The sequence below is a fragment of the Heliangelus exortis genome, chromosome 10 (genome assembly GCF_036169615.1).
Source record: "Heliangelus exortis chromosome 10, bHelExo1.hap1, whole genome shotgun sequence".
NCBI lineage: Eukaryota > Metazoa > Chordata > Aves > Apodiformes > Trochilidae > Heliangelus > Heliangelus exortis.
This window is the reverse complement of record NC_092431.1, coordinates 18,247,391-18,269,408: the sequence shown is the minus strand read 5'-3', so window position 1 is coordinate 18,269,408 and position 22,018 is coordinate 18,247,391. Positions and strand designations below refer to the sequence as shown.

General features: G+C 43.6%; 2 protein-coding genes across 3 annotated transcripts in view; one reads left to right on the top strand and one right to left on the bottom strand.

The window, feature by feature from the left end:
* Positions 1 to 1,519: 1,519 nt before the first annotated feature.
* On the bottom strand, positions 1,520 to 4,608 carry NDUFC1 (NADH:ubiquinone oxidoreductase subunit C1). The gene is made up of 4 exons (XM_071753817.1): positions 4,416 to 4,608; positions 3,847 to 3,950; positions 2,311 to 2,420; positions 1,520 to 1,625 (listed from the first exon to the last, which is right to left on the bottom strand). The coding sequence occupies exons 1-3, from the start codon at positions 4,591 to 4,593 to the stop codon at positions 2,337 to 2,339; spliced, it is 366 nt and encodes a 121-aa protein (XP_071609918.1). The 5' UTR covers positions 4,594 to 4,608; the 3' UTR covers positions 1,520 to 1,625; positions 2,311 to 2,336.
* A 335-nt stretch (positions 4,609 to 4,943) lies between these two features.
* NAA15 (N-alpha-acetyltransferase 15, NatA auxiliary subunit) overlaps positions 4,944 to 22,018 on the top strand; it is a 39,417-nt gene continuing 22,342 nt past the window's right edge. The window contains exons 1-4 of one of the 2 annotated variants that reach the window (XR_011727788.1): positions 4,944 to 5,376; positions 19,872 to 19,956; positions 20,915 to 21,019; positions 21,335 to 21,492. Coding sequence is in view for 1 of the 2 variants with exons in the window: in XM_071753785.1 (XP_071609886.1) it covers positions 5,323 to 5,376; positions 19,872 to 19,956; positions 20,915 to 21,019; positions 21,335 to 21,492 (402 nt within the window). In the remaining variant the exon portion in view is untranslated. The remainder of the gene's footprint in view (positions 5,377 to 19,871; positions 19,957 to 20,914; positions 21,020 to 21,334; positions 21,493 to 22,018) is intronic. The other variant, XM_071753785.1, reaches the window with a different exon arrangement.

The following is a 22,018-nucleotide window of genomic DNA, read 5'->3' as shown; positions in this document are numbered from 1 at the left end:
TCAGTGGAATAGCAGGAATTGGCAATAACACAAAAGGCACAGAATATGTGGAAAGATACAAGTGATTTCATTCAAGGGAGGGAGGGAAGGATGGTGAGGAATAGTGGTTTCACTAAAATAGGAGTTTCCAACAATTCCTGGAAAGAGACCTGGAGAAATCACCTGAATCCACAAGAAAGGGTGCTCAGGTTAAACACCTGGACAAGGAGGTCAATGCTGGCCATGAAATTCTTGAGGAAGTCAGTCAGGACCATGGAATCACTTCAGCTGTTCAAGTTACGGGTGCCTCAGGGTCAGAACTGAGCAGCTGTCTGCATCCTCCTCCCAGCATCATCATTGACTTGCACCTTTCCTTGACCCTTCTCCAAAAGGAGCTTTGATGTTCTCTCCATGATTATTTAACGCCATATTCTGCCGACTGTCCTGACCCCATTTTTCTGACATTTGTCCTTGACTGACCTTGATGAAGAAGCGAGGGCACCCACGTTGAGAAGGCAGCACTGACATCAGAGCCCAAGAGGGGCTGGGTAGCCTCACGCTGCCCTGAGGTTGTGGGCACCTGTCACACAGCAACCAGCTCCAAAAACAGACAGGGAAGGCCAACTTCTCCTCTGGTGTCACAGGCAGGAGCTCTGGGAAGGGCACCAAACACACACACAGGCTCACACACACACACTGTGCCCTGAACAAATGGCACAGAACTGGCACTGTCCCCTCCTGCCAACTGCTGCACTTCTGAGGAACGGATCCTTGGGGAACAGCAGGGATGGTTGGGTCTGCTCAGCTTCAAGACAGAAAAGCCATGCCCAGGAAAACAGCCATCGAGGAGGGGGCAGCTAAATGAGCTGCAGGAAAGGTAACAGCCTCCAAGATTCAGGACTGAGCTTTCATCCTCACTCGCTGAAAATATGGGATATGTCTCAATTCTGCATGCAGTAGCAAAAGCAAAGTATGCTTCCGGGCAAGGAAAAATAATAAAGAGGTCTGGCCACCTTTGATTTTTGTTGGCTCTAACAAAGCTTCGTTTTTGCTCTAGGGAGAAAAAAAAAATAATAAAAAAAAATCAATCTGAACCACAAAGGACTGAAGAACAACAGCACTCAAAGAACTAGATGAAGCTTGCAGACAAATGCATAACTTTAATTACAGCTTCTATAAGTCACTAGGTTATGCTTTAAAAGCCCAGCCATCCAGAAATGAATTGAAAACTTATTTGATGTGTGCAGTAGCAAATGCACATTTCAGCATTTGTACAGATTCAGTTTATTAGGTTTCTCATAAATTTCATTCTTATATTTGCTTATGAGTTGTTTTATAAAGGTAGCAATGAAAACTATGCCAGGGCAAGAATACACTTAACATCTGGAATGTCTGATTAACTTGCCCTGAACTGATGTCTAATTTTGCAATATACATGCCAGAATAACAAAGAACTTTGAAAAACAACATTGAAAAACTATGAAACAAATTCCACACAAAACACTTAAACCAGAAGAATTAAATAAAAATGGCAAAAAGGTTTTTTTCAGACTTCTTAATTTATTTCATAGTTCTGCACATGAAATGTATTAATATATATTTAGATACTTCTGCTGTGCTCATTTATTTGTAGGACAAGTGGTCATCTTCTTAATGAGCATACCATCAACCTAAGAAATAAAAAAAAAAATAAAAATCTTAGCAACAAGAAAAAGAGATCCAATGGAGCAGAATATTCATGGGAAAAATAACTACAGCATTAGAAGTTTTTCCATACCTAGTATAAGCAATTCTTTCATGTGGCACATTAACTGCTCAGAGGCCATTATAGCCAACAAAATTTTTAGCTGGCAGAAACACAATCGTGTTTTTCACATAGAAAAGGACAACAGCCACATACAATTTGCACTTCAATGCAAGTCTACAAGCATGGAATTTATATCATTCCTACGTATAATATACAAGTGAAACTGAGAAAAACATTTCCCACTGTGGACCTGTTAAAATAGAGGCAAAGATAAGCTATTTTTAGTGACCTTGATCTCCTTGCCACTGAAACACTTGTACAGTATTTGGTTTGCAACCTACATTTATTATAGGCACAGTAAGAGATGTCTTATTTTCCAAAAATTTGCATGGCAGTGAATATGCACACAAATGTATAAAAATATAGATCAGTCACCTTATCACTTCAGAAGTGGAACTGAGCTAGAATAGCAAAAGCCAAGATTCCAAGTGTTACGAAAAATTATAAGGGAAGAAGGAAAGTCAATCCAATACCTTGACTGGTAACAGAAGTGAAGGGCCTGCAAAATTTCTATTTAGCTAAACCAGAAGCATTTGTATGTACATACTTACTATGAACATTCTGTACACTTATGATGCCTTTCTTGTTTTCTTCTTTCATATTCCATTACATCATCATTATGCTGCTTGAAAAGCTATAAAATAACAGTGTATGATAAACAGCTATACAGCTGGACCCAAATAACAGAAAGATTAGTACAAAATACTCCCTACTATCAGAATGCAAACCAATACATAACTGGGACAATACAGAGCCAATTAATTGTAAACTACCAAGTATCCAGTGAGGAATTTTTCCACCCCTTTCTCAAACATTTTCTGCTGGCCAAAGGAGGGAGGAAGTTCCTACTGTCAATCAATCCACTACCACCCCCAAAAAAGGAACCCTGAGGATCGGTGTGAGGACAGGGAGGCTCTGCAAAGGGCCTGATCCATGGGCCAAAGCCAAAAGTATGAGTTCCAGTAAGGCCAAATGTTGGCTTCTGTGTGTTGGCCCCAGCAGCACTACAGGCTTGGGGAGGAATGGCTGGAGAGCTGCCCAGCAGAGAGGGACCTGGGGGTGCTGAGTGACAGAATACGAGCCAACAGTGTGCCCAGGTTGCCCAGAAGGCAAATGACATCCTGGCCTGTACCAAAACAGTGTGAGCAGCAGGAGCAGGGAGGTGATCTTACTCTTGTAGTCAGCCTTGGTGAGGCTGCACCTCGAGAACTGTGTGCAGTTTGGGGTACTCAGTATAGGAAGGAGGTTGAGGTGCTGGAAAAGGTGCAGAGAAGGAGAGCTGGGATGTTTAGGGGTCTTAGGATGAGAGGCTGAAGGAGGTAGGGATGGTCAGCCTGGAGAAGAGCAGGTTGACAGGAGACCTTATTGCCCTCTACAGCTACCTGAAAGGAGGCTGTAGTGAGGCAGGTGTTGGCCTCTTCTCCCCAGTGACCAGTGACAGGACAAGTAATAATGGGTTCAAGTTGTGCCATGGGGCTTTCAGATTAAATATTAGGAAAAATTTCTTCACCAAGAGTGGTGAAGCATTGGAGCAGGTTCCCCAGGAGGTGGAGGAGTTGCCATCCCTGGAGGTATTAAAAAAAAATGGGTAGACGGGAGATGATTCAGTGGTTAAGGGGGTGTAGGACTGATGGTTGGATTCTATGATCCTGAAGGTCCTTTCCAACCATGATGATTCCATGAAATCCCAAAGGGATTGATTCCCATTGATTCCCTTTGGGAATCAATCCCACCCTATAAAGTGTTACCATCATGGGGACCATTAAGAAAATAACATTAAAGGCTTAAACCATCAAGCTTCAAGAATTAATTATTCTGCTGTAACTATTTTAAGTTTGCAACAGAGAGAAACTTGGTAAGTTGCTCACTTTTATGAAGAAAAACACAATGTAAATTCGGGAAAACAAATAATCAGGTTCAGTCCTGACACCTGCTATGACCCTGTGACCACCCATTATCCCAATCAACCAGGTGGGTAGTGGTCATTGCCTTCAGATTACTATGGCTGGAAAATAACTAAGTTCAACAAAACTAAAAAAAAAAAAAACAAACCAACTTACAAAAGCCCACAAGGCAGCACTGGTACCAAAAGCCAAGGCAACTCCAAACCAGTTTGGTTGGTCATAATTCCGTTTCTTTGCAACAAACGCCGAACGCGTAAAAGCTAAAAAAAGGAAGATTACAAACGCGTTAAATCTTCTCAGGTTTTGACTACCAAGTCCCTTACTGACACTCATACAATCGGTGGGAAAAAAACTTAAATCCAACCACAACAACAGCCCCCAGCCCCCCCGAGGGCACCCTCACCGACACGGCCTTCACTGGGCCGCCCGACACCGCACCCGCGGCGGGAAGCGGCGTCTCCGCCCCCGGCCTGGAAGTAGCACCGACTTAACATTGGGGGAAAAAAATAAAGTAAAAATAAATAAGGTTCGGATAAAAAAAGGAAAATGGCCACCGCAACTTGCTTTATTTATTCCACGCACGAAGCAAGAGGACGACGCTGGGGTCAGCGGACAGGCCCCGGGGCACGGCCGCATTCCGCCAATCCGTTCCCGCTCGCCTAACGCAGCCCCTGCTCCCCGCCGCCCCGGTCAGGCGGAGCCCCCGCTTCGCTCCCGCCGCTCACCGAGGCTCGGAGCTCCCGCCACCAACCGCAACCTCTTCGTCAACCCCAGCACCGCCGCTGCCATCTTGCCGCTCCGCCTCCGCCCACCGCCCTGCCGGGCTCGTAGCCCCTCCCGCCGCTTCCCGCACGTCCCGCCTGGCCCCGCCTCTACCCCATCCCCCGCCGCCGCCGGGGCCATCCACTCCACCGGGCCCGGCGGGCCGGGGTACCGCTAAGCAATCCGCTCGCCCCTTCCCCGTTCCCCGCCATCAGCTGAGGGCGGAGCGGGAATCGATCCTCTCCGCGCCAGAAACAGCCCGGGCGCGGGCAGAGGTGTGCCCGATCCCCGAAGCCTGCGGGCGGGAGGAAGGCGCTGCGCGCATCGGGGCTGTAACCAGTGACCGGGCTGCGCGGGCGGCAGCGTAGAGCACAAGCACTCGGCTACGGGTGGGGACGGGACGGGGCTCCGCTTCCCGACACTGCTCGGCACGGCTCAGAGCGGGCTGGGAGGGGTACGGGGGGCGGTCCCGGTGCCGGGTCGCGGCGCATGCGCGGGCCCTGCCGTGACCCGGCTGGGGAAGCCCTCGGCGGTGGCCATTTTGGCGGCGCCTCTCTCCGGCCTGCTCAGTTACCACGTGAGCCGCCGCCCGGGGCTCGGCGCGGCGCTGCGCGGGGCAGCCCGGCGCGAAGACGGCGGCCGGGGCGGTCCGGGCCCGCGGCGGTTTGAGGGAGGGCTGGCGGGCGGGGGGAGCGGGGAGGAGGCGGCGGCGGCAGGGTTGGTGCTAGCAGGCAGGCTCCGGTGGGGAGGCTTTGGGCAGCAGCGACCGAGCAGCGGGGACGGGACGCATCCCGCCCGCCCACCCACCCCTTCCTCCGGAGCCCTTCGGAGGCCCCGGAGCCAGCGGCGGGAGCGGGAGCGGCGGGAAGGATGCCGTCGGTGAGCCTGCCGCCCAAGGAGAACGCGCTCTTCAAGCGCATCCTGGTGAGTGGCGGGCGGAAGGCCCGAGCTCGGCCGCGGTGGGTCGTGGGGTGGGGACCGGGGGGGGACACCGGAGGGGCATTAGCCCCTTGCCCCGGCTCTTTCCCCGGACTGGGGGCGTCGCTCCGCGGGCCCTGCGCCACCGCCCCGGCCCTTGCGGTGTCCCGGCCCGGCCGGCTTCTTCCTGCCCGGGCAGGCTGGGCCGGGGGCGGCTGTCACCGCGCCCTGCGAGGGCCCGAGCCGTGCAGGCGGCAGCCGCCGCTCCCCGCCCGATCCGGTGCCCGCTGCGGGGCTGTGGCCGTTCCCCAGGGGCTGCCCCGGGCCCCCTGCGCTGGGCTCTCCGACGGCTCCGTGATAAGAACCCCGTCGCTGCCTCATTCATCGGCTCGGTGTCTGCGGCAGCCCCGCCGAACCCTTCTCCCTCGCTGTGCTTTTTTTTTTTTCCCCTCTCATAGCTCGGATTTTCGCCGTAGCCAGTAACCAGACTTGCTGGTCGGGGGGGGGAAGGTGGCTTTCAAAGGAGGAAGTGGAGAAGGATGAAGGTCTTGAAGTCTTCCCAAAGTTTAACTTCAAGCCCAGTCCTCTGAAAGTTTTGACAGTCCATTCTCATGGGCGTCAACCGGTTTATGGATGAAAGAAACTGCAGTGGGATTTAGGCAATAAACCTGGTTTTTTTTTAGCATGGGGTTAAGGTAACATGCGGTCCAAAGAACACCAAAGTGTGCAGTATTCAGTAACGTCTTCAGGCACTTGTTCTGGCTTTGATTTGGCGTCAAATCAAAGGAACCTTGTTTTTATAAAGCTTGGGGTAAATTGAAAAATCACAGAATTACATTAGTGAGCAAGTTTTAGATTTATTTGGAGGACTGCATTGTTTGGGTCAAGAACTATATTGTTTTCTCTCTCTCAAAAACAGTTTTGTCAAGAAATCTTAGGTGTTCTTTCAGAGAGACATAAACTACTATTTTGTATCCTTGCAGAAGCCAGAAGATGAGTGCTGTAGTCTTGTAGGAATAACAGCATTCTTACAACTTTTAATACTTAAGAAGGGGAGATGTGTTTAGTCTTTTATTACTTATTTTTTCAAAGTATTTCTGTGAAAATGAAGTAGATCTGTTGAACTTGGAATCCCTGTGTACAGGTATCTCCTCATGAGACATGCAGCTTCAGTTAAGGTTAAGTAGATACAGTGAACTGTAGAATTTGTTTCTACTTTAAAAGATTCAGCCTTGCTTGGGATATCTCATGGCCTTGTTCTCAGTGTGTAAGTTTTAATGTGTTATGGGCTGAGAAAGTAGTAGGCTTGTTGCTCAGTTGTCTGTCTCCCTTCACACTGAGGATGGCTCCTGTGGTTATGAGACAAACTGAGTCAAGGAGCTTGGCTGTTTAAAACTGACTGGTTTGGGGGATTTTAGTTGCTTTTTTTTTTTTTTCCCTGGGATTGAAGTGTGGCTCTTTGTATATTTATATAGGAATAAGGAAAGATTGAATTCCTTTGGAGAAGATACATATGAGTTGGATAAAGTTTTGCAGGTTGGTTCAGGTTAGAGAAAAGTGTGATTTATGTAAAAGCAGACTTATGTAGACTGAGGGAATCTTAATTTTGGCTTTATATTTATAAATACAAGAGTTTCAGGTATTGTGTAGACTAAAAGTCAGTCTGGCATTTTGATATTTTCCTGTATCTTGTAAGGATGAGCCTGTAACATGTAGTCTAGTAGTAAGACTGCCCAGTCATTACTTGTTTATGTAACACATGGTGAATAGGAAAGGCTTGTAGTTGGTTTTCATCAGACTGAAGATTTGGCTAATGACCTACTTAGATTCCTTGTTATGGATCATAACCCTGCCTTGTGAAGTTCTGATAATGCTGTTGGACCTGGTAAATTAGTGAAGCATCTTTTAGAAAGCCCTATTTATCAGTGCAAGTCCAAAGAAACATTACTCCCCTATTCCTCTGCCATTACTCCATCTCTCTCTCCATGCAGACTCTTCTTGAGTCTGTGCCTTTTTTTCAGGAGACTGTAACCCTTCCTTGTGCCATATCCTCTGACACCTCTTCCTCTGGCCCAGGGCATGGATGAAGAGAAGCAAGATGAGCTTGAGTCTGCCCAGGCAGATTGCCCCTGATAAGGGGCTCTGTTTGCCTGGCCCTGGGTCCACGGGTGCTGTGGGCAGAGCTGGGTGTGCAGGGATGAAACAGTCCAGGTGGTATTGAAAAGACACATTACCTGTCAGATTGATAATTACTGGTACACAGGCTGTTTACAGAAATATAAAATCATATTCTGATTTTCAGGGAGGTAGTAAACACAGGAGAGAAGTAGGTAATAGCCTTGTGGTTTTCTAAGTGAAGCATAAAGTGAAAAAAAAAAAAAGACAAATGGATTGTGTGTGTATTTTAAGCTCATGAGGCCCCATTTCTTTGCTGTAGCACAAACTTTAAATGTTACACTCTTGCAAAAACTACACCAAGCTGCCCAGCCTTTCACAGCAAAAGGAACTTTTTAGGGGTTCTTTTGTTTGTTTCGTAGGAAACTTCTTACACAATCAGTGCACTTCTTTTGCATGTGGATTTTCTTGCAAGCCAGCACTTCCACTTACCTGACAAATTCTGAGTTCAGGAGCGTGTGCACTTTGCCTTTGCATGTTGTGACACAATAACCAGACTAACCTCTTGTAGTCATTTTGCAGGTATGTGGAGGTTTTAATAGAAACATTTTTCCATTTGAAAGACATTTTACAGCTTAGTGTTACTGCAATACAAAGGGAGAGGAACCTGCATGATTAGTTTGAATACAAACAACACCCACAGGATTATTGATCACTGTTCTGCTTAAGCTTGCACTTACATTAAAAATAAAGTTTTTGGCTCATGTTGTTCTTTTAGCTTTAACTGTTTGCTACTAAGCCTGCAAGTAGATGCTCCTTTTACTCAAAGGTTCTGTGAAATTTAGAATAAAAGGTGATCTCTACATTTTTCTCTTTTTTTGTTTTTGATCCACATGGACATTTAAGCTTAATTAACTGTGAATCAGTCATTTGGAAACACACCATCTCTGAGCAGCCCAGAAGTAACTCCAGAAGTATTCAGATGGAGGCAGAGGAAAAGGTAGAATACCAAATACAGGAGTCAAAAGAGTAAAGTTGACTTTTTGGTACCCAGGAGGCTGGATTCACTGTGAAGTAATGGAAAAAGCAGTTTCCCCCCCCCCTTACTAGAAAGTGTAAAAGTAGTAGTTGTAGGAACTAGAGTTGGCAGGTGGGTTTTTTCTGTTTGTTTAAATTAAATATGATTGAACATTCCTGGCATTTTGCCAAATTATTCAGCCACTGTGTCTGGTCAGGTGTGATTCATCAAATATGTTCAATTTTATTTCACAAATCCCAAGGATGATACTCAGTGACTTTCTGTATGTAGAAGCTGAGTATATTGAAAATGCTTTGAAGAAATATTTAACACAAAGCAACTGAAAGTGCCATGTGTGAGTTTTTCGGTTCCTTAAAGCAGCAGAGGATGGAGTTCTTGAAGTCATGATGTTCTCAGAGCTGCAGTGTAAATACTTCTCACCATGATTAGTAGTCTGTAGTTAAATAGGGGTTTGAGCAGGGAGAAAAAAGTGCTGGTATTTGAGCCATGAAACATTGTATTTTGTGTTGCAAACAGTTCAGGTGAGGAATTAAGTTGTTCGGGCTTTGTTGGAAGAGCTTTACTGATTATAATTCTGGTGCATACTGTAGGAAAGTCAACGTGCTGAAGAAACAAGATGCCCTGCTGGTCTGGACTTGTGCATATCACATTGTATGCAGATCAGAGTTTCTCAGTTTGTTCAGGACTGGTGATTAGCTATGGTCTTCAGGATGTCTTGTGAGCCATACATCTTTCATCTCTGTATCAGTTACCTTATGTGCTAGGCATGGCCAGAACCTGTGTCCTTCCTTCAGCAGGGCATTACAGTCACCAAGGTGTCTGGTGCAAGAAGGAGGGGTTGAATTTCACCTTTAGTTGGTCATTTCTACAGTAATGCTTTTGTGTTTGAGGCTATTTATCTTTGAGCTGGTGTTCTTCCTTTCCATGCTGGCTTGGACATATGTTCTACTAAAGGATAGAGGAACTTCCCAATAATAAAAAAAGCCTGTTGAGCAGCATCTCTTCAATGGCTTTGCTGTAAATATGCCAAGTCCCTCCTCCTGGGCCACCTTCCTGTTTCTTCATTTCAGAATCTGCTCCCAGTCCCTCCAATTTCAAACTAGACAGACCTGTGCTGCTTCTTCACTAACACTTGCACCAGCACCAGTCCTTTAAAAATAATACTTTGTCTCATAGAAGTACAAGTGTTGACTTGAAGGTTGTCGAGGTGGCAGACCTGGAAATTTCTTCCCAAGTGATCTTGATTCGTGGGACTGATTCAAGCCTAATTTCCAAAATTTCACTTCTATCAGTAACCAAATAAATGGGCCTGTTTTGTGTGCAGTCATTGCATTTGCATGACTGCACAGTAATCAAGTGTGCTCACCAGCAGAGTTTCACCACATACTGTCTCATCTGAAACATGGAATTGCTTACAAAGCTTTTCCAGGATCTTGGCTGTTGAGATGTCAATCACTTGTTTTCCCTGTGCCAAAAGGAATGCCCCACTTGGCTTTGCCAAAAGTAGCAGGAAAAATTATGTCTTGCTTGAAGCGTTGGAATGGAAGTAAAGAACAGACCTGCTGCTTTAAGCAGGGTTGTTCTTGTTTCTCAGAAATATTTCTCAAAGTTGCTAGAGAAATCAATTACTGCTTTAGACTCTAGGATACCATTAAGAAATCAGGTGAGCAATACTGGTGTTACTAAAGCCTGTTCATCAAGTTATGTCATTTGTTGTCATCAGACTTGTCAGAAATTGCAGAAGCAGGATTCCCTGCTGTAAATTTATTGAGAAACAGCATAATTGTGTTTCTTACCTGTTTCAGTTATAAAAGACTCTATTAGCAGAAGCACATGGTGATTTCTGAGCAGTTGTAACATCATGGCCAAGTCCTGTGTTGTTATGCTATAGATATTCTTAGCTGAAACAGTGTTTTGTTTTGTTTTTTTAATGATCTGAAACCAATCTTACTTGGGGCAATGGGCTTAATGCAGTTTATGTGGTACTCCCCTCTATTTTGGTCAGAATTTGATCAAGTTGTGCTTATTCCTGTTTTTTTAAAAGGTTTTCTTAATGGTTATTTGCTGGTTGTGCTTTCTGGGCATCTCAAGTTGAAATCTCTTATCCACAGCAGCACTGTGTCATCATGCAGTACCAGTCTCTCTGATTTTGCTTATAGGGGATTTGGAGAAAATGAACAATTAATCATTGCCACCTTTAAAAATCAGTGAGATTTCAGTTTGCTTTTGTGATACCACACAATCAGGTTATCAGATCTTGTAATGCTGAAGGACTGTTTCACAGTGGCTCAGTGCTACAAGACAACATCTTGCACACCTCAGAGCTAAGGGTGAAGAGTACTCTGGACATAATAAATGGTTAGAAAATGCTTGTAGCCTCACCATGTGTTTTGCTTTATTGCTGTGAGATACAGCTGAGTTGAAATGTCCATGTAAATCCAGAATAACCTATTGTGTGGGCTCTTTTAGCCCTTTCCCTGCCACATCTTGGAATTTGATTCGATTTCCTTAGTTGTTTCAGGTGGTCACTAAAAACCAAATATATCCTATGCATACCAGATCTTTTATGAGATATGGCCAGTTTGATGCTAAATTTGGAGATGAAGCCTGAACACATGGGGGTTCCAGGGTAATGGACAGAAGTCAGCTGATGTTACTTGACATGGCAATTCTCCACAAGGAGAGATTAAAGTAAGCAAGTAGTAGCCAAAGGTCTGATGCTGAATAATGGATTTTGCAGAAAGACTCTTGCTTCAGGGAGTAAGGGTTTCTAGTTTTGCTCATAGAAGAGCTGCAATATTTGTCAGCAGCTGTTTCTAGCTGGATTTTGTCAGGTATAGGAATGAGGCCAATTTAGAAGCATATAGACTTTTTTTCCTGCCTCAGTGTTAAACGAAAAGGTACATGTATTTGTTTTTTCCTAACTAATTTCAGTTTCTACCTGTTATATTCCACTGGTTCTGTTTTGCCAGGCAGTGCTAGTAGGAAGGTATTGATCACTTCTGAAAAACAAGGCAGCCTGTGTAGGAGGAGGATTCCTTAGTCTCTTAAATTAGGCAATTGCTAAAGCTGTTTCTTATACAAAACAGTTCTGTTCTCTAACCCCCCCCGAGCAGTGGAAGAGGATGGCTGTTTTTAATTTTACAGCAAAAAACCAAGCAAGTTTCCTCCAGCATTTTCCAGCATCACCATATCTGTAAGGTTCTTTTTTCTTTCAGTCGTTGGGTTTGCACATCCTGCGTTTGCCATGAAAGAGTGGTGGAAGCTTTTGCCTAGAGCTGTTGAGCTGTTTGATACGGTTAGTGCTCAAAAGACCCACTAATTCATGATGAGTGGTTGCTCCTAATGCTTCCAGCTTTCAGAATCTTCTTTACTACATTTAGCTTGAATTAGTGCACCTTAGTGACTTGACCTGATCTCGTCTAGCTGTAGAGAGAGAGTAACCCTGCTGGAAAACACCCTTGAGCTTCACAGAATCTGCATTTCCTACCTTGTAGGTTGCTGCATCTCAACTGTGCTGGAAGATACAGATAGCATCTGAGTGGCAGACATGGATATCATGCATTCTAAGTGCACACCTTAGCTGCTGCTGAGGCCAAGTATGCTAATGCTTTCTGCTGCCAAAACTCTGTAGTTGCCAGCATGGAGATGCCGCAGGTGTACGTGTTCCTGGCTGCTGCTGGAAGGACCTGCAGAGTCCCCTGAGGAGCACGTGGCTGTGGCTGAAAGGATTTGGCCCCCTTGGTTCTGCTCGAGCTTCTCAGACCCTCAGAGAAGAGGAGAGCAGGGTGTTGAATCCCCAAATTGTGCTGATAGAGCTGTTCTCCATGCTTTCCGCTCTCAGCTGCAGGTAAAAATTTTAGGTATCATAGAATCATAGAATCATAGAATTAGCTGGGTTGGAAGGGACCTCAGAGATCATCAAGTCCAACCCTTGATCCACCGGTGCGGTTGCTAGACCATGGCACTGAGTGCCACATCCAGGCTCTTCTGAAATATCTCCAGGGATGGAGAATCCATCCCTTCCCTGGGCAGCCCATTCCAGTGTCTGATCACCCTCTCCATAAAGAAATTCTTTCTAATGTCCAACCTAAACCTCCCCTGGCACAACTTGAGACCTCTTGTGCCCTCTTGTCTTGCTGAGAGTTGCCTGGGAAAAGAGCCCAACCCCCCCCTGGCTCCAACCTCCTTTCAGGGAGTTGTAGAGAGTGATGAGGTCTCCCCTGAGCCTCCTCTTCTCCAGCCTCAACACCCCCAGCTCCCTCAGCCCTTCCTCACAGGACTTGTGCTGGATCCCTTCCCAGCCTCCTTGCTCTTCTCTGGACCTGCTCCAGCACCTCAATCTCCTTCCTGAGCTGAGGGGCCCAGAACTGGACACAGGACTCAAGCTGTGGCCTCCCCAGGGCTGAGCACAGGGGCAGAATCCCTTCCCTGGACCTGCTGGCCACGCTGTTCCTGAGCCAGCCCAGGATGCCATTGGCCTTCTTGGCCACCTGGGCACACTGCTGGCTCCTGTTCAGCTTCCTGGCAATCCAGACTCCCAGGTCCCTTTCTGCCTGGCACATGTGTAGATCACTTCTGTCAAATCACAACCAGCTGTCCTCTTCCATTGCTCTGGGGTGTTAATCAACAGAACTGTTTTGTGTAAGAAGCAGCTTTAGCAATTGCCTAACTCTTGTATATGATGGTCTGTGGCATGTTGCCTCTTCTAATGCTGTTGCCTGCTGAGGAAGAGAGGCTGAGTACAGAGAACCAGTGATGAGAAGTTAAGCTCCTCCTGTCTTTGGGGCCAGATGTGATTTTGGTGAAGAAAATCAAATTTTTTTACAATTTTTTTTACATTGTGGCATTGATTAAAGTAGGATGCTTGGTATAACAGAGTTACAACCATTAAAGAGTGATTTCCTGTGGGGTTTTTGGTGGTGGCTTTGGGTTTGTTACTTAGTGGGTTTTTTTGTTTGGTTGGTTTTTTGTTTTGTTTTCTTTTTGTTGTTGTTTTGGTTTGTGGGGTTTTTTTTGTTGGTTGGTTTTGTTTTCTTTTTTCTTTTTGTTTTTTTTTAAAGTGCCTGGGTTGCATTTGCCTTAATTCAATTAGTTTGCAGATTACTGAAGCTTAAAAAACTGTCGTGAAGAGTTAAATGTGTGACCTGGGAAAAATGCATAATCTTAGAGGAGAAAACAGCTAAAAGTTCTTTTTTGTTGTTGTTTTTGTGTGTGGATTTTTTGTGGTTTTTTTTTTTTTTTTTTTTTGTGGGGTTTGTTTTTGGTTGGTTGGTTTGTGGTGTGGGGTTTTTTGTATTTATTTAAATTTTTTGTTTGTTTGTTTTTTTGTTTGTTTTTTTTTTTGCAAACTGTATTTTTAATGGAAATTGCACACTATTTTGTTACTGTTCCAGGTCAAAGGACTAAACAATCAGGAACCTGGTCCCATTCCACTCTTTTGGGTCTGCTATATCCTTTTTACTCTGACCCCACCCTATTGAAACCAGCTGTGCTGGTCCAAGTAAGGGTTTAAGGGTTTAAGGGTTGGACTTGATGATCTCTGAGGTCCCTTCCAACCCAGCTAATTCTATGATTCTAAGTAAGGATAAAAAGACCCTAGTGCTCCCATTTGGGGAGGAAAACCATACATTCTTTGCTTTGGTGTTTAGTCTTAAGGAAAACTCTAGTTTTGCATGCTTCCAGGTAAGAAGACAAAAGGTGACTTCACCTTTATGCCTACCCTCAGCTTGCTTGTGAGACACTTTTCCACCTGCTTCTCAGCTGGTTAATCAGCTGCAAAATTCAGCCTTCATGTGAGACTGGTTTTATTTTTTTTCCCCCCCCCCCCCCTCTGCAAAGTGGTTTTAAAGGCTTTAAATCAGCTAGATAAGTGTCACAGGTTAACATATGCATCTTCTCCATTGCTAGAAAGGTGGTTTTCTGCTTTGTGTCCTTTTAATTTAGGTGATTCTTTGCTGAGGTTGGGTCATACCTGGTGGCAGTGTAAATTCACTGTGCTGGGAAGCTGCTTCTGAGACCTGTGGTAGCTCCTGGCATCCCACTTCAGAGCTGTTGTCTGTAACTATTGACATCACTGGGTGCTTTAATATGCAGTGTAGTGATTATGAAATGTCTTACAAATAGCAAATTTAGGTTGGAATGGCTATTAAACTCTTCAGTCATTAAGTTCTTGCAGGACATGACAGCTGTTTTGTCATAAAGATGATTTGCACTTCTGGAAGGGAGTGTGTGCAAAGTATTTCATGTGTGATGGCAGAATCTGGTCTGTCATGTGCTGTGTGTTTGGTGCTGAGATCCATACCTGCCTGTCAAAATGCTGCTCTTACCTATTGCCCTTGTATTCTAGTTGGATCCCTATGTACTTGACTATTAAAATATCTAATTAGAGAGGGAAGGAATATATTGGAAATAAAATGTGCTGTCTGCTTCAAGAATGTGAACAAGTAGAGATTGTTTCAAACTTGTCGAATTTCTAACTCACACTGGTGAAAATGTATTTGTTTATACAATATATGAAGAAAACAAAAGTGAATTAAGCTGGAATAAAAGTCATCTCTGCTGTTCTCAGCAGCCCTAAGGACTGCAGCTATAATTAGTGGCATAGCTCTTGTTTATAGCCTTTTGGGTAACTGGAGGAGCTGCCTAAGAATCCAAGTCAGTTTTATTCACTAGCTGTAGTTTTCAGAGTTAGAAAGGAGCTAATTCCCATCAAGGAGAGACCTGTGAATGTGTCAGACACCCCCTGGCCAAAGATTGATTCTGCAACAGATGCCCTAATACAGTTTACAGATAAAAACACCAGATTATGGGCTCTCCTTCCACCTCAGACTTGGGGTTCTAGAGAGTATGGTCTGGCTCTGTTCCTTAGAATTTAACTGTCAGGTTTGGTCTAGTAGAATTAGTTACCTGCCTCTGGTAGGGTTAGGTTATGCTTGGACATCTTAAAGGTCTTTTCTACAAGAATAATTCTGTAATTGCCATGTATTCAATCCATTGAGTCAATACTGGTGGGGACAGGGGGTGCAAGCTCTCTCCTACCTGCTGTGGTCTTGCCTGATTTTGAAGCAGTCCTACTCCATCTGGCTCACCTTTTTGATTCTTTATAAACTTGCATTAAAGCAGGTGCTGTTCCCTTGCCATAAATATACAAAATCCATTAAAAACTATGAAAAGAACCTTGGTATTTTTGGAGTGGGCTGTATTCCTGGCCACAGCATGTATAGAAAAACTTAAAACATCTGCTAACTTTTGAGAGGAGAAGCTTTGAAGGGCAGCAAATGTGTAATAGAGATTCAGTGCTGATGGGGATTCAGATGCTTTTCTTCTAAAGCATAATAAAGCATTTTCTTCTAAAGGTGAGCATTCTGAATTAGAATTTTAGCTTTTATGTTTTCTAAGTAGGTGGTGGCACAAAGCAGAGCCGGAGCAGTTGTCTGTCGAGCATCACTAACAGGTTGTGACTGCTGACTTTGGAAGTCTGTATGTGTAGGAGTTTAGCTTACAGAAGGCAGCTGTGCTTTTTTAGTGGTCTGTGGCACAGAGAAATAAGTTGGTTGCTTCTGCAGAACAGCTGTGGCAAAGTAAGGGCTGAAGGCCTGGCAGTATCTACCACAAGCTAGTAATCTGTGAGGAAATAAACTACCCAGATTAAGACCACTGCTGCTTCCAGCAAGCCTCTGTCTATGTCCCAAGAATACTTGAGGTGACACCATTTTTGCTTCTTAGATTTTTGTTTTGTTGGGGATTTTTTTGTGTCTTTTTAATTATTACTGGTTCTTTGTTTTTCCTTTTACTCAGAGCCTACTCACTCTCTTAAGGCTTTTCTCTCTCAGACTGTGTGTTACTCACACTCCTTGCATTATTCTTTCTGTTCCTCCTTTTCCCTTTTTTAATATTTACTGTCTCATTTTTCTTAAAAGATTTTTCTTTCATGTTTCTCTTCCTTGAAGCCATAGATTCACCAAGGCTTGTACCAGCCATGGTACCATATGCTGCATTTATGATTTCTTTGTCTCTCCTTCACACCTTTATTTAAACTTGTTAGTCCATAACCTCTTTGGAGAATGAAGTGTATGTGCATGACTTCAAGGAGTGAAATCTCACTGACACTTTTGGAAACACTTTGAAACAATCTCCTTTTCTGAAGGGCAAAACATGACCTCGATTTAATTTATTCCCTTCCTTCTGCTGGCCAAGTCATACAGTGGTGTGTGCATAGAATACATACATATATACAGTAAGGAGACTCATAGAATGAGTGAAATCTTACCATTAAGAGAATGAGATTGGCTTTAGGTATTAACCTGAAAAGTTGGAGGAATTGTGGAAAGGAAATCACAACTTGTCTTGTTCTAGCAATGTCTGAAAGGGAGACCTATGATATTTTGCTGGAGGATATGCAGAGCTGTGGCTAGTTCTAAATTTGATATTTTAGGTGAGACACATACATGATCAGTTCCTGATAAGTTATTGGCCATACCTGGTGTTCTTGGGGTTGATGGGATCCTTACCTTAGATATAAGTGGGTATAAACACATAAATTTTTCCCCTGTGCAGCCCAAAGGGATAATTTGTTACAACTCTGTGTGAGTTTGCTGCCACAAAGTACCTTGCTTCGTAAGTTGGGTATTATTCTCAGGAAAATCCATGTGCTAGTGATTCCTGTCTAGCATATATGCCATCTTGGCTGACTTTTCTGAATCTCCAAGGTGAAAGGCTGATTGTTAGAATATGTAAAACAGAGCTGTTTCAGAGATAAGATTTGGTGTTGGTAGCTAGTGCCTGAGCAGCTGTACTTCAAGGCAAATTGGGGAACCCCACAACACCCCTTCTGCTGGTGATAGGGCCTTAGCTAAACACCAGAGACATGTTCCCAGGTTCCTGTGGCTGCATCACTTTGGTGACAGGTTTTGCTGCTTCCACACCTACCTAGGTGGGAGCAAATGCTGGTTCTTCTTGCAGGGAGGAGGCCTGGGCGGTAGCTTTTATGACTGATGATTGCAGTGTTAGAAATAACAAAAAAAAAAAAAAAAAAAAAAAAAGCTTGATCCTCTTGTGTTGTCACCTGTAAGCCCTGACCAGTGGCTGATTAAAGTGACTCAGCCAGTCTTGAAAACCTACTTAAAAGCAGGTAATGACTAAAAGGTGTGAATAATAAAGTTTAATCATAATAAAAGAGAGCTATACAGATTTCCTTTTACCTCACCCTTGATCTTCCTCTGCTAGGTGGTTGCCCTGATAACTTTTCCTGTCCTTGCTGGCAGAGGGAGTTTTCTTTTGAAGGTGGTGAAAGTCAGGGATGGAAAGGGCTTTGGCCAGCTTGCTGTACTGAAAGATGTCCCTGCAGACTGCAGAGGTGTTCAACTAGGAGATACTTGAAAGTCCCTTCCCACTCATTCTGTCATTCCTTTGTTGAATTGTTCCTCTTTAAGTTCATCTTGCTTTGGATGGCCCCCCTCTCCCCCCATTCTTCTCCCCCACCTCTCCCCCCATTCTTCTCCCCCACCTCTCCCCCCATTCTTCTCCCCCACCTCTCCCCCCATTCTTCTCCCCCACCTCTCCCCCCATTCTTCTCCCCCACCTCTCCCCCCATTCTTCTCCCCCACCTCTCCCCCCATTCTTCTCCCCCACCTCTCCCCCCATTCTTCTCCCCCACCTCTCCCCCCATTCTTCTCCCCCACCTCTCCCCCCATTCTTCTCCCCCACCTCTCCCCCCATTCTTCTCCCCCACCTCTCCCCCCATTCTTCTCCCCCACCTCTCCCCCCATTCTTCTCCCCCACCTCTCCCCCCATTCTTCTCCCCCACCTCTCCCCCCATTCTTCTCCCCCACCTCTCCCCCCATTCTTCTCCCCCACCTCTCCCCCCATTCTTCTCCCCCACCTCTCCCCCCATTCTTCTCCTCCTTTTCCTTTCCCCATGTTTCTGTTTCTGCAAAGAGTGGTGAGAAGATAGGGGAAGCAGCATCCTTGCTTTGTGATGCCTCTTGGTGCCTAGAAAGAAGTACCTAGGCTAGGTATCTCTTGGTACCTAGAAAAAAAATACATCCACATAGTGGTAGACCAGGTTTTTTTTTAACCTTTGAAATATATTGGTCTTCATCTGTGCTTTGGAAGAGCAAACAGCAATAACCAGCACCTTTCATGATGCAAAACCAACATCAAGCAGAGCAGTTGGGCTAGAAAGGCCATTTTCTTTTTTTAAGCATTTCACTAACATTCATGTTACTTTTTAGAGTTTTATTTTTAGAACTGGCAGCTTGATGGGAAGATGTGTTGTGTCTGCCTCTCCTCTTTTTTGATGAGGACAAAGAGTGTCCATACAGCCATACAGACCTGTTCTTGCAAAATTAATTCAGGGCATATGGAGGAAATGTGGAATCCTACACAACAGCTTCAGGATGATGTGAAAATTATTGGCTGTTTACCAGGTTTTATACTCCTGCCAGCAGAACTGATCAACTGGAGTCAGTGAGATCCTGGTCTGAATGACTTTTGAGTTACTGTAGGACTTGGGTCTGTGCTCAAGCAATGTATTTATTTTTTTCTTTCTACTTTCTTTACAAGCTGGAGCATTGGTATTACAGTAAAATGAAACCTAAGAAATTCTTAGCATTTGCTGAAGTGACTTAAAGTGTCTGAATTGGTGTTTACAGCTTCTGTTTACAGATCAGCACAAGGAGTGGATTAACTGAATGCAAGAACTGGTTTTAAAAATTGATGCTGTGTGCTATTTGCATTGCAGTCACCTTGCATAATGAGACTCAGACACAAGCAGATTGTTAAGAGTTGTATTTAATAAAGCTGTAGAATGATGTCTTAATTTCCAGTACAGCAAGATAATGTTACATACAAGTTGTATTTGTAGGATATGTGGCATTCCTGTTTATCATAAGAGGTTGCTTCCAAAGATAGTTTTAGCAAAGTTTTAATGATTTCATTTTCTCTTCTGCCTGTATGGTTGCTGGAAGCTGTCTTGTGTTTCTGTGAAAGATGATTGAGCCAAAGTGAGCTGAGTACTTACCAAGATAAATTATGGTTAAGGTTTGCTTTTATGTTACAGGAAGGTTCTATGTTGGTAGGATTTTATGTATTCTATGGTATCTTACCTCAGAAATTGCTGGATGATCATGTGCCTTGAGTAACACATTTAAATTCATGTTCTCACTAACATTTACTATTTATTCTAGTAATTGAAAGAATTTTTATTCACATGAAGCTCATTAAACATGATTCATTAAAATATTAGTATATTGTCTAAAAGCCCTACCTGCACTGATGCTTAATTTCAGGGCTGCAGAAAAACTTCTCTTTTTTTTAATAAAGGTACTTTGTTCTTCTTCAACAGAGGTGTTATGAACATAAGCAGTATAGAAATGGGCTGAAGTTCTGTAAGCAGATCCTTTCTAACCCAAAGTTTGCAGAACATGGAGGTAAGTTTTCTAAGGGCATCTGTTCTCTTTTTTTTTTCCTATGCTTTGGGACAGAGCAATAATTTGTAAGTTGTATAAATATTTATAGCACTTTTTTGTTCACCTTTTGCCTATAAAGCATTAAGAGCATCCAGAAACCTGCACTGTATTAAGCAATTGTTGGTAAGATATGTATTTTAAAGACTGATCCTACCCATAATCATAGCTTATCAAACTTTATGCTCTAAGTCTGATATCATTATAGCATGGTGCAAGTTTCTTAATACTGGTAAGTGATGCAGTGCTTACATCACTTTCCTGGGGAAATTGTTTACTCACTTTTGTAGAAGTGCAAGACAAAAGGAAGGAATTGAATATTTTTCAACAGTTTGTCTGTCAGCTCTGTGGTCTGCTGCTTTTTCTGGAGGTCTTACTGCCAGAGAAGTCTCTTGCTGTATTTGGAGTTCAGTTCTTACTACTGAGTTGAGAGTCTTTCCACTGTCCAAAAATTAATTGGTTTTTTCTTTGCCAACTGGTTTGACATCTGTGGAAGCCTCAATGTTGTGCACAAATACTTGAGTGGCTATAATGCTCCTTGACAGTAAAAAACTCCTGTTCAAAATATTTGATAGTTTTTAATGCCTTTAAAATAAAACACAGCTTCACTTTTTGGTGGGAGCAATGCACAAATTTTATTGTTGTGTGATGCACTTAAGGGAGTAATCTGCTAGTGTGTTTTTAATGCCTTTAAAATAAAACACAGCTTCACTTTTTGGTGGGAGCAATGCACAAATTTTACTGTTGTGTGATGCACTTAGGGGAGTAATCTGCTAGTGTGTTTTTCCACATGAAAGTGAATGCAAAATCTTCATGCTGCTGACTCTCAATTTGCATTTATACTGTATTTAGAGTTGCTACATTGAGCTTTGAAAACTATGGAAATGAATAACTGATACTTTTGTTTGTTTGTTTGTTTTAGAAACCTTGGCAATGAAAGGACTAACATTAAACTGTCTAGGAAAGAAAGAGGAAGCTTATGAACTTGTGCGTAGAGGCCTAAGGAATGACTTGAAGAGTCATGTCTGTATCCTTTTTGAAACAGGGCTTTCATGTCACATTGATAAGGACTTGTCATATACTTAGAATGCAGGAACTGCAAGGGCTCCAGATGTCTAATAAAAGCCTTTACTCACAAATGTGTTTGGAATAGCCCTGTGCATCTAACTGGCAAAAAGATTTCAGTTTGCAAGCTGAAGAAAAGAATTGTAAGGGTTGCAATACCATTACCTTCCACTTAGAAAACAACTTAAGAGCTTTTTACCAACTCTTCTCTCAATGCTGTGTTTATCTGTGTTCTCCTTGCTTGAATTCTGAAGTAGAATCCTTGACAGCTATCCAGGCTGGCATGTCTATGGCCTTCTTCAGAGGTCAGACAAGAAGTATGATGAAGCTATCAAATGCTATAGAAATGCACTGAAATGGGACAAAGACAATCTTCAAATCTTGAGAGATCTTTCTCTGCTACAGATTCAAATGAGGGATCTTGAAGGTTACAGGGTAAGTAAACCTACCTGCATTTGTTACTGGCTTCTGAGGGGCTGCAGCAAAGGTGGCAAATTATTTCATGAAACTTCAAAAAATATACTGTTAGAGTGTTAAAATTTTGTGCTACTCAATACCTGATGAAAGTAAAAGCAGACATTCTACTGAGCAATTTCTATGAAGTATTCAGATTTAATGGCATATTAAATTACTCTTTTATGCTCAGTGCAAAATTGTTTACCTTTATTTATTTATTTAAATGCTACATAATCCATCTATAGAGAATCCCTGTTTTTTTTATTCTTTTCTTGGAAGGATTCCTGCAGGTAAAAGGCCATGTGATCAGAAGATGATTGTTCAGGCAAAGGAGTTTATATTTTTTAATAACTTTTTCCCATGTATCCCCTTCTTCTTTAGATCAGTGGACACCAGTTTTCTCTTGGCAATGAGTAGCAATACAAAGCAAGTGCATGGACCATCTAATTTGCTTCTCAGCCAATCTGGCCATTGGTGTTGGCTCCTTTGGGTCCAAATATCCTGT

What these genes read in the sequence shown, in the direction of transcription:
- NDUFC1 (XM_071753817.1), bottom strand. Translation starts at nt 4,593, where the DNA reads ATGGCCCCGGCGGCGGCGGGGGATGGGGTAGAGGCGGGGCCAGGCGGG. An exon ending in GGCGGGAGCTCCGAGCCTCG is followed by an intron (nt 3,951 to 4,415) that starts GTGAGCGGCGGG and finishes TCCTTTTTTTAG; the next exon opens with CTTTTACGCGTTCGGCGTTT. An exon ending in GTGCTGCCTTGTGGGCTTTT is followed by an intron (nt 2,421 to 3,846) that starts GTAAGTTGGTTT and finishes GTTATTTTATAG; the next exon opens with CTTTTCAAGCAGCATAATGA.